The sequence below is a fragment of the Protopterus annectens genome, chromosome 4.part1 (genome assembly GCF_019279795.1).
Source record: "Protopterus annectens isolate FY-2018-M chromosome 4.part1, PAN1.0, whole genome shotgun sequence".
In the NCBI taxonomy this organism is placed as follows: Eukaryota; Metazoa; Chordata; order Ceratodontiformes; family Protopteridae; genus Protopterus; species Protopterus annectens.
This window is the reverse complement of record NC_056734.1, coordinates 314,232,979-314,247,671: the sequence shown is the minus strand read 5'-3', so window position 1 is coordinate 314,247,671 and position 14,693 is coordinate 314,232,979. Positions and strand designations below refer to the sequence as shown.

The following is a 14,693-nucleotide window of genomic DNA, read 5'->3' as shown; positions in this document are numbered from 1 at the left end:
GCATAGAATGCGATAAGATCAAGATAAATTTGAAGACATTTTTTATAAATAGATTGAGTATAATAGGAAAACATTTTATAGATACATGAGATGTGGAAGGAGCGAATACATATAGATTGATAAACTATTTATAGATTCTAAAAGGTATTCTCAGACACGATATATTATAAAGATAGTTACAAAACAGTTTGGCTCCACAAAGCAGGTGATAAGTTGTTCTAGTGATATCCAGGTAACCTCAGATACTGGAATCAAAATAAATTATTTTGAAAAAGGACTATACAAATTGAATCTAAACAAAGCACTGGGTGGAGATGGAAATAGTAATTAAAACCTGAGAACACTTCAGCAAGAACTTATACTACCATTATAGCTATTATTTACCAGGTCATATAAATATAAGGAGAATCCTCAAGACTGGGAGACATGCACTTATTAAACCTGTCTTTAGGGGAAAGGGGAGTAGGACAAACCTAAAATCATATAGACCCTTAAGTCTACTTTCATGTTGTTGAAAAATAATGGAGAAGATAATATTGTATAAGTTATTGTCAGCACTGGAAAGGTAGGGACTTGAAATCATATATCAGCATGCTTATGTTGAAAATAGATCTATTACCACCTGCAGCATAATGTTCTATAACAATATAATAGCAACTATGAATGAAAAAAAATATGCTGTGATGTCATTTATATATATAAGTAACTTTAGCATTTGACAGGGTCAAACAAAAAATACTGATTGATAAACTAGAACAACTAGGTATTGATTTACTCTTGATAAGCTGGATAACTATATGGCTTACAAATAGGACATGGCAAGTGTCATACAGGAATTGCACAGGTGAAATTCTTCGTTACAGTCAGAGTGTCTCACAGGGTTCTGTCCTAATCGATAAATTATTTAGATTGTATCTTTTAGACATATCTTTTTCATCTTAAGTGTTTGACAGTTTGTATGCAGATGACCTGAAATTGAATAAACTGATTTCATGTGTTACAGATAGGGCATATCTGCAAAAGAACTTGACTAAATTGATCATTAGGGCACAGGAGAATAATATACTGATAAATGCATAAAAAATAAGCATATGAGATTTGGGGACATAAACTGAAAAAAATGAATATTTAATATAGCACATAGTAATCAAAACTGTAGATTTATTTAAGGACCTACATATATGGGTAGATCCAGCTTTGAGTTTTTCTAATCTTATCAACCAGTTGGTTAATGATAGCTATAGAGCTATACGTTGTATACAATAGATTTATACAGTCTGAGAAATCAGAAATGTTGAAGTCATTGTTTTTTAATTACAATAGTCTCAAATCTGAGAATGGAATAACAATATGGAACCTTTTATAAAAAAACAAACATGAATAAACTGGAAAGAGTACATAATATACCAAGGTTATCCATGGATGTGAAAATTTAAGTTAGTATAAAAGACTAAAATATCTGAACTTCTGCAGTGTGTCTTATAGATATTTAAGAGGAGATTTTATTCAGGTATGTAGGGCATATAGAGATAACTATCTCTGGGAATGTTTGGGGTTATCAAACAGTACTAAAGAATCATCAGACAACCTATGTAGAAGATTCTATAGGAATGAGAAGTGTACTAACTGGTTCTCTGACAGAGTAGCTGATGCATGGAACAGCCTACTAAATTACATGAAAGCAAGTACTAGTTTAGATATTTTTAAGAACAGCCTGGATGCTTATTATGGGAATAACTGCTTTGGTATATTTGCAGGTTAGAAGGCCATTAATGCCCATGTCTCAAATATTTGTATGCATGTAGGTATGTATGTATGCATCATAAACTCCCCAAATGTTATCAAGATACTACAAGAGGGCCTTTCACAAACTAATTACTGATATCAAAGGCCTGGACTAAAACAAAGTGTTAAAAAATGCATAATGGTATCTTTCAGCAAACAATAAGTTCCTTGCAACTATCACACTGACAACACACCCCTAAAAATTGACTCAGTAGTTAGAGACATGGAAAGCTATGTAGATAATCACTCCATATCCACTGCTGTAAGAAAGTCCCTTTTTATTTCACAAATTATTACTAAAAGTATGGTGTCCAGTTCAAGGATTGTGATTATTCCACTGTGTTCTGCACTCATCAGGTGGATCATTGAATATAACACCACTTCAGTATGTAGCTGCCCAAACATCTGACACAACTTAAATATCGATAGAACTTTCTTATTATGAAAACAAAAGGGCTTAAATCATAGGAACTATGCAGACAGTCTCAAAGCCTTGCCCCTCTCCTCAGTGTCATACAGGCTACTGAGAGATGATCTCTGCCTCGTTACGAAGCCTCAAAAAACACTATCCTGTCAGACCTATTGCACATTAGCAAGTCCAATGAGGGCAAATTACTCAGTAAAAACATTTCAATCTATTTTGTAACACAAGTAGAACATGTTGGAAAGATAGAAATATATCACAGGGAAAACCACTTCTTTGGAATTGCTTTCAAATCCACATAAAGCAAAGTATTTCTCTTACACTATTCAAACATAGTTTGGATGAATGGATGGATAACCATAAAATCACACCTGGTTTGTCATCCTTGCCCCTCCAGGTTAGGAGCCATATATAAATGTTTTGCTCTTGTCTGGATTATTTCTACTTAGAATTTAAGGGCTAAACCATCATGGGAATGTATAACTAGTTTACTTAAGATCCTTGTGAATCAATCCTATGATCTTATGAACTTGTGGATAGACACATAGTTCATTTTCATCTTTTATGCCAGCATTTTTCAATTTTAATCCAGAAAATTAGTCCATTCCTCTCCTGATTTTGTTTCAATATGTTTGACAGCATTTTGTTTTCTGACAAAAGGATGAGTGACATCTACAATCTACTTACCACTCTTAAAGAAACTGTATGAGGCATTACCTAAATATATTGTGTTTCCAGCAGGTCTTTTGGCACCATCTCAGTTTCCAATACAACTAGCTTTCTACAGTTTTGATCTAATTAGTATGAAGTTAGAGAATGGACTGATGCCAATGTAAGAAGTTCAAGTGTTGTGTGCAACCTAGCCCTCCTGATACCTCCAAATAGTGGACTGGAAATGTAATTGAAGACTTTCTTTATACAGTTTAGTGCATAATAGAGTGCATTTGTGGACCTGAAGCTAATATTATTAGAACCTGCATTGTGCATCTCTGTAGAAGGAAAATATGCCATGTAAAGCAATTAGGATTGCTAACTACATTATGACAGTGGAATTGCTATATGCATTTATCATGTAGTTTTGTCAAAGAGTAAGCAGCCATGATTATTAGCACATGTTTAGGTTTTATACCACAACAATAAAATCATTCTTCCTTGGAAAAAGGGAAAGTTAAGTTAAACTGTAAGATACATTCTGTGAAACTGCAATATACATGTTGCACTTGGGGGTGCAACCACCTCCTGTAATAGGTGCACACAAACACATGTGCACATACACAAATACATCTAGCAAACACATTGCATAGGGATGGTAGTTCATTTTTTTGCCTTTACTTTTATACTGTTGCAAGTTCGAAGATTTGGATGCTAATACTGGAAGTGTAATTACACAATAAAAGACCATTATGTAAATATCTAAATTGTTGTCTTGTTCATTCTAAATTTGGTGGGTGGATATTCTGATCTTCTAGGGTTAATCGTTTTCACAGATGTTATATATTGCACTGGTACCTGTAAGATATGTTAAAATGGAGATGACAAAAGATATAATGCATTGTTGAATGAAGTTTAGAATGATATGTCTTCAACTGTAATGAAAGTGATGGTTGTTTTAACTTGATTATGCAAGCTGTTTGCATTTTCCTTTATTATTCAGACTTTTAAATATTGAATATATATATATATATATATATATATATATATATATATATATATGTGTGTGTGTGTGTGTGTGTGTACATATTGAAATATTACACAAAGTACATGCATTATTTTAGTTAGCTTGAAAAATAGAAAAAATGTATACTATTATTTGTAAAAATGGGTGACAACTTTTTTCAGTATTTGTCTTCGTTGCTGTTCAAAGTTGTTTCACTATGAGAAAAAAAAAGAAAATAATTGCTTGTAGAGTGAAAGTAAAACATTGATGTATGTATATAGATTTTTAAAATGAAACTTACTTCAGTTGTTTTATTCTTTTATTTATCCATGTGGCTTTTGGATCAGAGCATATTGGTCCTGTCTCTTTAGTGAAAAATCTTAGAAAGAAGGATAAATTATAAAGTTTATCATATAGAATGCATCATCTTAGACTAGACAGTATTATCTTATACTTGGATTTTATAACTTTTATTGATTACTGTTATTATTCAGAAATGAAAGTGCATTATGTTTGTACCAAGAAAACAGTTTCCTTCACTGTGTATTTAAGTACAGAAATAGAAATAACTCTTTTCCATTCTATTGCATTAATAACTGCAAATAAAAATCACAGATATTTTCTGGCTATTTATCTCAGAGATTAATACTATGATATTATAATAAGTTTCATTCTGTAGTCATGGGGTTATTTCCCAAAATTTCTACTTGCAAACTGTATGACTCTGAACAAGTCATTTAGCCAGTGTCCCAATTCAATGTTGATGAGAAACAATTGAATCCAATTAGCTTATCTGGTTAACAAACACATAAAAATACAAGAAATCCAGCAGTTAGTGAAAAACGTTAAGTCTATGAGATTTTAACGAGTTCCTTCCTGTAGTTCAGTGTACAATTCCCTCAACTTCCATATGCTAACTGTATGATTCAGAGTAAGTTATTTAATCAGACAGTGCTCTGTGGCAATTGATAAATTTGGCTACACTTCTCGGTGTTATCCTGGAACACATGCTTTCTGTCAGGCTATGAATTTATACTTCTTATTGTCTAGTATATCACATAAATACAAAAACAAAGTGAGTATGCAGTGGGGTACAGTAAGGAGACAGATGTTCCCTCAAATCATAACAATTCTGCAGTTTTACTTGTCTTGAATAAAAAAGCTAACTTCCATTAGATACCACAATATTTCCACATATAGCTATCAACATGTGTGTGAGTGTATGCGGGTTACTGTAAAGATTAGGTAAAGATTGGGTAAGGGAATTGATTTTGTGGTACATGCAGAATGTGTCTGAGTCTGTCTTGTTTAATGATAGTGTTAAGAAAAAGGAATTTTCTAAGTTAAGGTACAGAAGATTCAAAGTTAGGGATTACGGACAGGGGCAAAATTAGCATTAAAGCCAGAGTTAGGGTTACCAGGTATTGGTAAGGTTGGACAATGAGCTAATACCTGCTAACCCTAATTGTGCCACTGTGCATTACCCTAACCCTCAGCCTTCACCTTACCTTAGGAAAAAAACCTTTCCATAACACTATCACTAATCAGACAAATTTGTTCTGTTGGTGTAAGTGGGTTTTTCTTTTAAGATCTCAAAGAGAAAGTGTTTTGCTTTTGAAATTGTTTTATTTTTTGATATAATTGGTTTCTACATTTTGAATAGTCATCTGCATTCTATATAGATAGTGCAATTCTTATGTCAATTTGCACTCAGTTAAATATAGCAGTTTCTGCATGTAAGCAAAGTGTTTAATATTGATGCATTCAAATAATTGATTATGAGTTGACCTGTATGCAAGGAATGGGCACTTTTTTAGAATAGTTTTAGTGTGCCTGAAGTAGGAATTTCTGTTTTGGTATTAAAAGTACAACTTTTTTATGTGTTCACAAATAAGGGAAACATCAAAGCCAATGTCATTCTGATTTGTGGTACTATTTTTTTTATTAGTGTGAGATCCCACACTATGTGATGAGACTTATTTTTGGTTTACGTGTCCTCAGCTGGCTGAAACATCAGAACCAGTAGCATTACAATTTGTTTGGAGAGAGATTGCACACTGGGATGAGGGACTTATCCTCCACTGTTTTTTCAGTCTCAGTGTTGGTATACTTAAGTATGTGGGAGTGGAGGTGTGAAGCAAAAAAAATATGCTTTTTCTTTCTGTATTTGATTAATGTTTTATTTTAGTGTTTTAGCTATGTTGAAAAGTTAAATTAGTGATTTGTGATTTTTCATTATAAACCACACACACACACACACACACACACTCACAGACACACACACACACACACATGCGCGCGCGCACACATGCGTGCACACACACACACAGGCATCAGCCACATCACATTAAAGTATACAAAACCAGAAATGCTGATTCAGCAAACATGCAGCCTTCCAAATAAAGGCAGAGGCACCTGCAAATGACTTCACAACTCAAAAGGAAATAGCGTATACTATTTAATTATCTTTTAGTCCTTGACTTCCTCAGAATAACACATACAAAACAGTCAAGACTTAAATAGGTACAAAAATCACCATGGAAATTGATTAAAAACAATTAATGATGTCGTTAAAAATAAATGAATGTGTTGAATAAATACAAAAGATAAATTACAGAATACAAGTAAAGTAAATTTCCCATGCAAATAAATTTCATTTGTTTACTTTAAATTTCCTCTTGATCTGGTTTTTAGTTGCCTAGTCGTCATGCCGACGTAAAAGGCGGTGCATGATGAACACAAAGCAATATATACAACACCAGAAGAACGACAGTTCACAAAACCAGGAACAGGAAAAGTTCTATCAAAGGAAGCCACTGAAATATATGGTCCAGTCAGAATATACCTGCATGTATTGCAGTCATAACAGCAATTCATGCCTCTTTTACTAGATGGAACACTAAGAAAGGTGTTGTTACCTTTTTCTAAAATCTTTTTTAGATTACAGTCATTCCTGTGAACAAATCTGGGTTTGTCTCCTAAAACATCATACATTTCAGCATTTCCCCTAAAAATACGCCAATTTTTTTATATAATGTTCTGTATGTGCTGGTTGTCAGAATTCATCTCAAGGGAACACACAATCCTAGAATTCAAGGTGTCACTGTTGTTGATGTTCTTGGAAAATAAGTTGTTCAAGCATGAACTTAATATTGGGGGATAATGACTAGTTCGCTTCTTGTAAATATCAGTTGCCATACTAAGTAAATCTGATTCGGGATAACCCCTACTGGGAAACAAAAAAATAATGAAACAAAACTCCTGAAATGCATCACTATCTTTTGAAGTCATACGACTTGCCCTAATAAACTGCCCTTTTGGAATATTAGAAATTACATGTTTTGGGTGTCCACTTTTATAGTGGAGATACCCATTGTTAAAAGTCTTCTTTCTATAAATACAACTGTGTAACTTATTTTCTTCGAAATCCCATTTTAGGTTAACGTCCAAAAAATTGATGTTAATACCGTGGCCTCCAATGACAAACTTCAAATATGAAGAACAAAAGTTGATGTCATTAAGAAAAGAATCAATAGACAACTCTTTACAGTCAAAAATAAAAAACAAGTCGTCAATAAAACGACAATGAAACAAAATTTGATGTTTGTCAATTAAAGATGGAAGAAATTGACGCTCCCATAGAGCCATGACAATATTAGCATAGGCTGGAGCAGCTGAAGACCCCATTGCAACGCCTCTTTTTTGTCGGTAATATACTTGGTCAAATACAAAAAAATTGTTCTCTAAAATAATTTCCAGAAATCTACAAATCAAAGAAATGGTATTTCTTGAAAAACCAGAATAGTAATTAGTTAAAAAGTTCCTCACAGCTTCAATACCCTCATCTTGGGGAATGCAGGTGTACAATGACACCACATCAACCATTAACATAATGTGCCTATTAGGGTCAAAACCATTCACGGAAACAAAATGGTTAACTTTAGTTAAAAAATGCCATGAGTCACGAAGAAAAGAAATTTCTTTACTAATAACGGGACCCAATAAGGCGTCAATGACCAAAGCCAACCCTTCAGTGATACAATGGGATGATGAAACAATAGGCCTGAAGGGTGGGTTTTCAAGGGATTTGTGGGTTTTGGGAATCCCAAAAATAACCCCAATACGTGGCTGGTCAATGACGCAAAAATCATAAAGCTCATGACTAATGTCCCCCTCCATCAGTGCTTCATATAAATATGAATGTATGAAGCTTTGACGTTTATGGATATCATAAAGGGAAATGATCTCATACTCGTCAGTGTTATTTAAGAGCTTCAAAATTCCTTCAGTGTAATCATCTTTCTTCATGACAACAATGTTATTACCCTTATCACTCTTCATGAACCTTAACTTGCTACACATAGACTGTAAATTTTTTAGAGCTTTGTTTTCAGCATAAGTTAAATTCTGTTCAAACTTAAAACTATGAGCTAACAACATGTCAACGTCCTGCAAACAGTTCTCTTCAAAAATCCTGATGGTGTGATTCAAGTTAGGACAAAAAATAGAAGGTTTGATAAAAACCTGATCAGAATGTGTAACATCATGCAGTAAATAATGTAAATTAAGTTTCCTAATGTACTGTTTGATATCAATAACAGTCTTGACATAATTTGCTCTTGAACGTGGAACAAAATTAAGCCCAAGTTTTAAAATGTTCATTTCATCAGATGAGAAAGTGTGGTCAGTCAAGTTAACAACACTGAAATAACTACTTCCAAGTTCTAGGTTTCGTCCCCCGATGCAGCCTTCTCAGAGAGAAGAATAAAATCTGATAAGCAGAAAGCTTTCTGCAAGTTGTTTTTTTAGTTTGACTATGCATGCATACAAAAAGAGTTGCACAAACAGAATGCTTATTCATGCAGTTCATAGCTGCAATCAAAAAGAAAGAATGTGTTGAATAAACACAAAAAGAAAATTACAGAATACAAGTAAAGCAAATTTTCCATGCAAATAAATTGCATTTGTTTATTTAACCTGATCTGAATAATGATCCTGTTTATATTAACCACTTTCTTTCTTTATTGTTAAGAATGAATGGATTCAATATATATTTTACTCATAGAAGAATTATACACCACAGCATCAACGCCTGCAAATATGACATTTTTCCCCCTGAGCGTATTAATGCAGGCTTATAAAGTGCACTTCTTAATTTTTGTTTACATTGAATAATACTCACATGGATAGAAATATGTTCCTTAAAAGTTCTAGTGGTCTGTCCAGTATAGAATGTTATACACTGACACTCACTCACACAAGCATTACATGCAATCAGAAGCCCTAGACAAAAAGTCATTTTAGAATTTCTGGAAGCAAAAACATCTGTTTTTAGAATATACTGATGCATATGACAACTACCAGATTCCCTGCCACCTTTAAAGGTTCCAATATTGTCATTTACTTGTCTAGGATCACATGCAACCTTGTGTTTTTTTTTTAAATATTGAGACACGTTTGTGGCTTCATCTAAAACTGAATTTACAGCTAGAATCCAGGAATGTAGAGAGAGTACTATCCTCTAAGAAAAAGTGCCAGTGTTTATGAATCATACTTCAGAACATAGTGGTATTAGATCCATAACTAGTGGTAATCCCAATGTTTATGAATCACACTTCCGTACATGGTGGTATTAGATTCATAGTGGTCAGGCTATTCCCAATGTTTATGAATCACACTTCAGTACATAGTGGTATTAGATCCATAGTGGTATTAGATCCATAGTGGTCAGGCTAAACAAATCAGTGTTCCTTTTATTACATCAAGTTGAATATTGTAGTAGTTGTATATAATCCATGCAATCTACTACTGTCCGATAATTTCAAGCAAATATATCTGATATTCAAAACTATGAATCAAATCCTGAGAAAAACTCTGGTACTGGTCCCTATTACTGTAAATGCTCTTAAATCCTTTCAACTGCTATTTAGGAATATTTTGAATGAAATGTCTGGAGTGACAACTGTTGGAGTAAGGAAACATTTTTAGAAAAAAGTCTTCCTCTATAAAGATGCAACCAAACTACTACCAATCATTTGGCTAATTCAGTGACCAAAGAATCGATATTTAATAGTTCAGCCATAAAATTAAAGAAAATACCAAAATCATCCACATTTGAATAAAGCGGAATAGTTTCATCTCCACTAAACTACCCATCTAGACTAAACAATAGTCATAAAAGTATCTGGCCAGTTTTTATAAATGGCTAAAACATATTAATACATTAAAGTTATATACATACATATATTTATTTATTTATTTATTTGCATTTGTTTACCAGGATGGTCCACTAGGCCTAAGCAGGCCCATTTTCAGTGGTGGCCTGGGGAGAAAAGCTCCACATATAACACAATACGTAAAAGACACAATTATTTACATAAAGTAAATGCTAAACAGTCACTTACAAAATTAAGTTAAATTGCACTAGAGTGTAACAGATTCATTCAATGCATGTAGATGTCCCAGAATAGGATATCAAGCATAACTTAAACAGGTTATTGGAAAAATATAAGTTTGATAGGTAAAAAAGATAAAAGAGTACACAAATATGAACTACTTGTTTAAATGTCTAGAGAAGAAAGGGGATGAGAGGAGATATAAGGTAGGAGTAATAAAATATTATTGTGGGAGGATTCAGGTTTCGAAGGGAATGAATTGGTGCATATACATTTCCATGAAGAGGAAAGATGTTGTTTAAGGAGTTTTTGAAGCTAGTTGAATTGCTAGTGGCCCTGATAGATGCTGGGAGAGAGTTCCACATTTTGGCTATGGTAAAAGAATAAAGCATCTGACCAGTAGTTGAGTTTGTTTTTTCTACTTTCAGGAGTAGTTGGTTTTTGGATCTGAGTTGCCTATTAGGGTGGTATTGGTAAATAGGTTAGTAAGGGCAGGACAGTCATCAGGTTTATATATGATTTTGTGACTTAAGATTAATTGAAGGAAAGAAAGATGGAGAGGAAGTTTGAACCAGTCAAGACAATGAAGAGATAGACAGTGATGGGAGGAGAAGCTGGAACTGGATGCACATTTGGCTACTTTATTGTAGCACATTTCTAAATTGGATCTAAAGAGGATTGGATATTGGTAAAGAGAGTGGTGCCATATAAGAGAGAAGGTAATAGAAAGACAGAGGCAAGGGTTTGTTTGATGGAACGGTTGAGGAAGTTTTTATGCCTGTAGAGCATACCAAGTTTTTGGTTGTTTTTTTTTAAATGATATTGTGTATGCGCAGTTCGGAAGTTAAGTGTTTGTCTATAATCACGCCAAGAGGTTTTGTGTGTGAGACAACTTCTACAGTAGCTTTGTTCTGTGCTTGAATGCTTAATTCTTTTCTATTTAAAAGAATGTTTTTTTGCGGGTAAAAATCACTAGTTTGGTTTTATTAGGGTTTAGGGCTAAGTGGTTGTGTGTCATCCAAGTTTCAGTAGTAGTAAGGGCACTTTGGGTAATTTGTTGAAGTTCAGATATGAAACTAGCAGTGCAGATAATAGTAGAGTCATCTGCATATTGGATAACAGATGCATGAGTTAGAATGGTGTGAAAGTTGTCGATAAGGATGCTGAAGAGAAGGGGTCCTAGTAAATAACCTTGGGGAACACTGGTGGACATAAGAAGGAAAGGGGAGACAGAGTCTTGCAATTTAGTTGATTGCTGTCTATTTGTGAGATAGCTCTTGAACCAGGTGAGGGAAGAGGCTGAGATGCCAAGCTGAGGGAGTTTAGAGAGGAGAAGGGGGTGGAAGACAGTGTTAAATGCCTTGGAGAGGTCAAGAAAGAGAGATGAGACTAACTTACCAGTGTTGTGAGCACAATTGATGGTGTCTAAGAAAGAGATGAGGTCAGTAGTGGTGTTGTGGCCTGGCCTAAAACATTGCTGGGTGGGGAAAGAATTTTACTATGAAGAAGATGGTTAAGAAGTTGAAGATGGATGCAGTTTTCAAGGATCTTGCAGATTGGAGAGAGGATGGCTATGGGACAAAAGTTAGAGACTTCTGTGTTGTTCCCACCTTTATGTAGGGGGAGAATATATGTCTTTTTCCAGATATTTGGCATGTAGGCCTTATTTGTGGATATATGTATGAGAATACTTATAGGGTAGGTGATAGAGTGGGCTGCTATTTGTAGGAATTTAAAAGGTAGATTGTCAGGGGCATTTGTGCAAGGTTTTAGTTTTAAGTAATACTTTTTAGATAACTGAAGTGAGGATGGGTGAAAAAGAAATGCAACGTGAAGGAGAGTTATTAAGGTTTTGAGTAAATTTGATAGTAGTATTAAGTGACATGTGAAGAGTGGAATGGGGAAAGAAGCAGTTAAATTGGTTATAGTGTCTAAAAAGTAATTGTTAAAAAGAGATGCTATTTCAGATGGGGCTTTATCAGGATTTGGACAGGGATTGTTTTTTGTGCCAGGATTTACATGGGAAGTAATGGAGTTCCAGAATAGTTTAGGATTGTGCTTGTGTTGGTTTTGTAGATGAAGGTAATGTGCTTTCTTATCCTGAATAACAAGACACTTTGCCTGATTGCAAAGTTGCTTATAATGTTCAAGAATAGTGGAGTTTTTTGTGTTTTTGCAAAGTTACCAGGCTCTGTCCCTGGCAGTCATGAGTTGCTTAGTGGGTCTGGATAACCAAAATGCATGGTTGAATTTTATTCTTTTTTGATGGATTGGAGCTAGTTTATTTAATGTCCTGAGAAATGCTGAGTTGAAAAACTTAACAACTTCATCAAGAGTAAGGGTTTTTAGAGATTCCAAATTGAGGTTAGACAAGGTTTCATTAAAAGTGACTGAGTTAAATTGAGACATGTTTCTGGTTTGTACTGGTGCTTATTTGGAGGTGTAGTCGAATGTCGTATTGCATAAGCAGAGAGGTGGTCACTAATGCTGTTTGGTAATGTGCAGGAGGAAGAGAAATTGTCAGGATTAAAGACTAAGATCCAATCAAAAATGGAACCATTGTCATTGTTTTTATTTCACCGAGTTATATTGTGAATTCGTTGAGTAAAGTTGCAAAGGTTAATGTTGGTACCTTGTGGTGAGAGGAGTCAAGCCAGTTAATATTGACATCCCCCAGGATAATAGTTTCATTTCAATGTTTTGTGATAACCAGGCAAGGATTTCCTCAATCAGGGAAATGTTATTTCCTGGTGGGACATAAATGGCAATGATGCAGAGTTTTTTGCAATTATTTATTTTTAGGAAAGCAATTTTTGTTTCACCAGTCGAGAATTGTGGAGTTTGTTTTGAAAATGGGGCAATGGTGTAGGTTTGGGGGTAGAGAAGTGCAACCTCTCCACCTCTTTTGTGTGGTCAGTCAAATCTAAGGCAGGCATAATTTGTTGGAAGAAATTCTGTCTTTTATATAGGGTTTTACCCATGTTTCTGTGGCAGCTATTAAGTCTGGCTTATTGTGGTCTGTCCAGGCATGGAATTCTGGGATATTGTTTTTGACATTCTGAAGGTTTAAAGTAGTTAGTTTAAGAGATTTGCAGATATTAGAACAATTTGGCGAAGGAGAGTTGGGTCCAGGATTAGGTTGAATGTCCCCACATGGGTGTATTTTAGAATGGATATATGCATAAGAAGTGAGAAGTATCTTTTCTGGGTATAGATTTGGAAATGAATGGGGAAAGTGTGTTAGACTTGTTAGTTATAAGTAGGAGTTTTACTTTCTTGAGGTGCATTGCTTGTAGAGTAATTAGGCTTGGGTGTATGTTGGATTATGTGCCTAGTTGAGGAGTATAAGTGCAAGTGGAGCAATATGATTGTACAGGGTAAATATGGTGAACAGTTGTTATGGCAGATAATAGATAATAGAAGTAATATTGAAGTGATAGTGGGAAGGATTATATAAATATTGATGAACGTGGCAGGAGGAAGGATATAATGTGGTGCTAGAGAGGGCTAGGGGAGAAATGTGTATAACGTGGTAAAATTAGTGTCTCTGAAATAATAAGAGGAGGTGGATAGTTCTATGAGGGAAAGGGAAGGACACTGGAAAGAGTGTAAAGTTATAGAAAGTAAAATGATTAAATGTAGTTAATTGTAGGGATTGTGTGATAGGCTAATGAGTTTTAGTGGGCGGGAGTGTGTAATAGTCTAACGAGTGTTAGTGGGCAGGGAATGGTGACTATAAACCTGAGCAGTATGGGGTGGATGGCAAAGGGGGTAGGTGAAGGGGAGTGGAGTGAGCCCGAGAAGAGCAAGGGTGAAATGGAGCGGGCTGAACCCCCAACTGAGAAGTGTGAGAGAGGCGTAAGAAAACAATCAGAACTCTTTCAACGAACAGGTAATTAGCTCAACACAAAATCATGTTTTGAATGTTATATAGTACTTCATAATAACCAATCAATAGATTGGCATTTAAAGGCACTGATGACTCTAACATAGCCATTCCTCTTAACTGCCAAAAGCATTCCTTTTGATAATAGAAAACATTTCTAGTTAGCATCATCTCAGTTAAAGATAACAAAATATCCCTCAGACTCAAAGATGTAAAATAAAAATCAGATGTTTTCATCCAGTATCTTAATGCTTGTAGCACCTTATTATGTGGAAAAAACATATATAAAGAGTTGACATACAATGTGCATGAATGGATCTCCAATACCATATCAGAAATCAGATTAAAAAACTGGGCACTGTCCTGCAATCTAGAACTGACTTTGCTCAACAAAGGTTTAAGACACCTTTCCAAAAACATAAATAATGGTTTAGTTAATCAACCACCATTGGAAACAAAGGGCCTACATGCTATACAGGGGGCTTTCTTTCTCTTTTTATGAACTTTAGGCAAGATGCATAAAATCTGTCAGTTGCGTATGTGTTT

At 34.6% G+C, this 14,693-nt stretch overlaps 1 protein-coding gene across 1 annotated transcript in view; it reads right to left on the bottom strand.

The window, feature by feature from the left end:
* Positions 1 to 2,046: 2,046 nt before the first annotated feature.
* Positions 2,047 to 14,693, bottom strand: part of LOC122800850 (C-C motif chemokine 20-like) — a 107,658-nt gene continuing 95,011 nt past the window's right edge. The window contains exons 3-4 of the mRNA XM_044070165.1: positions 4,168 to 4,245; positions 2,047 to 4,081 (exon numbers count right to left, since the gene is read on the bottom strand). Of these exons, the coding sequence (XP_043926100.1) occupies positions 4,045 to 4,081; positions 4,168 to 4,245 (115 nt within the window). The 3' untranslated portion in view covers positions 2,047 to 4,044. The remainder of the gene's footprint in view (positions 4,082 to 4,167; positions 4,246 to 14,693) is intronic.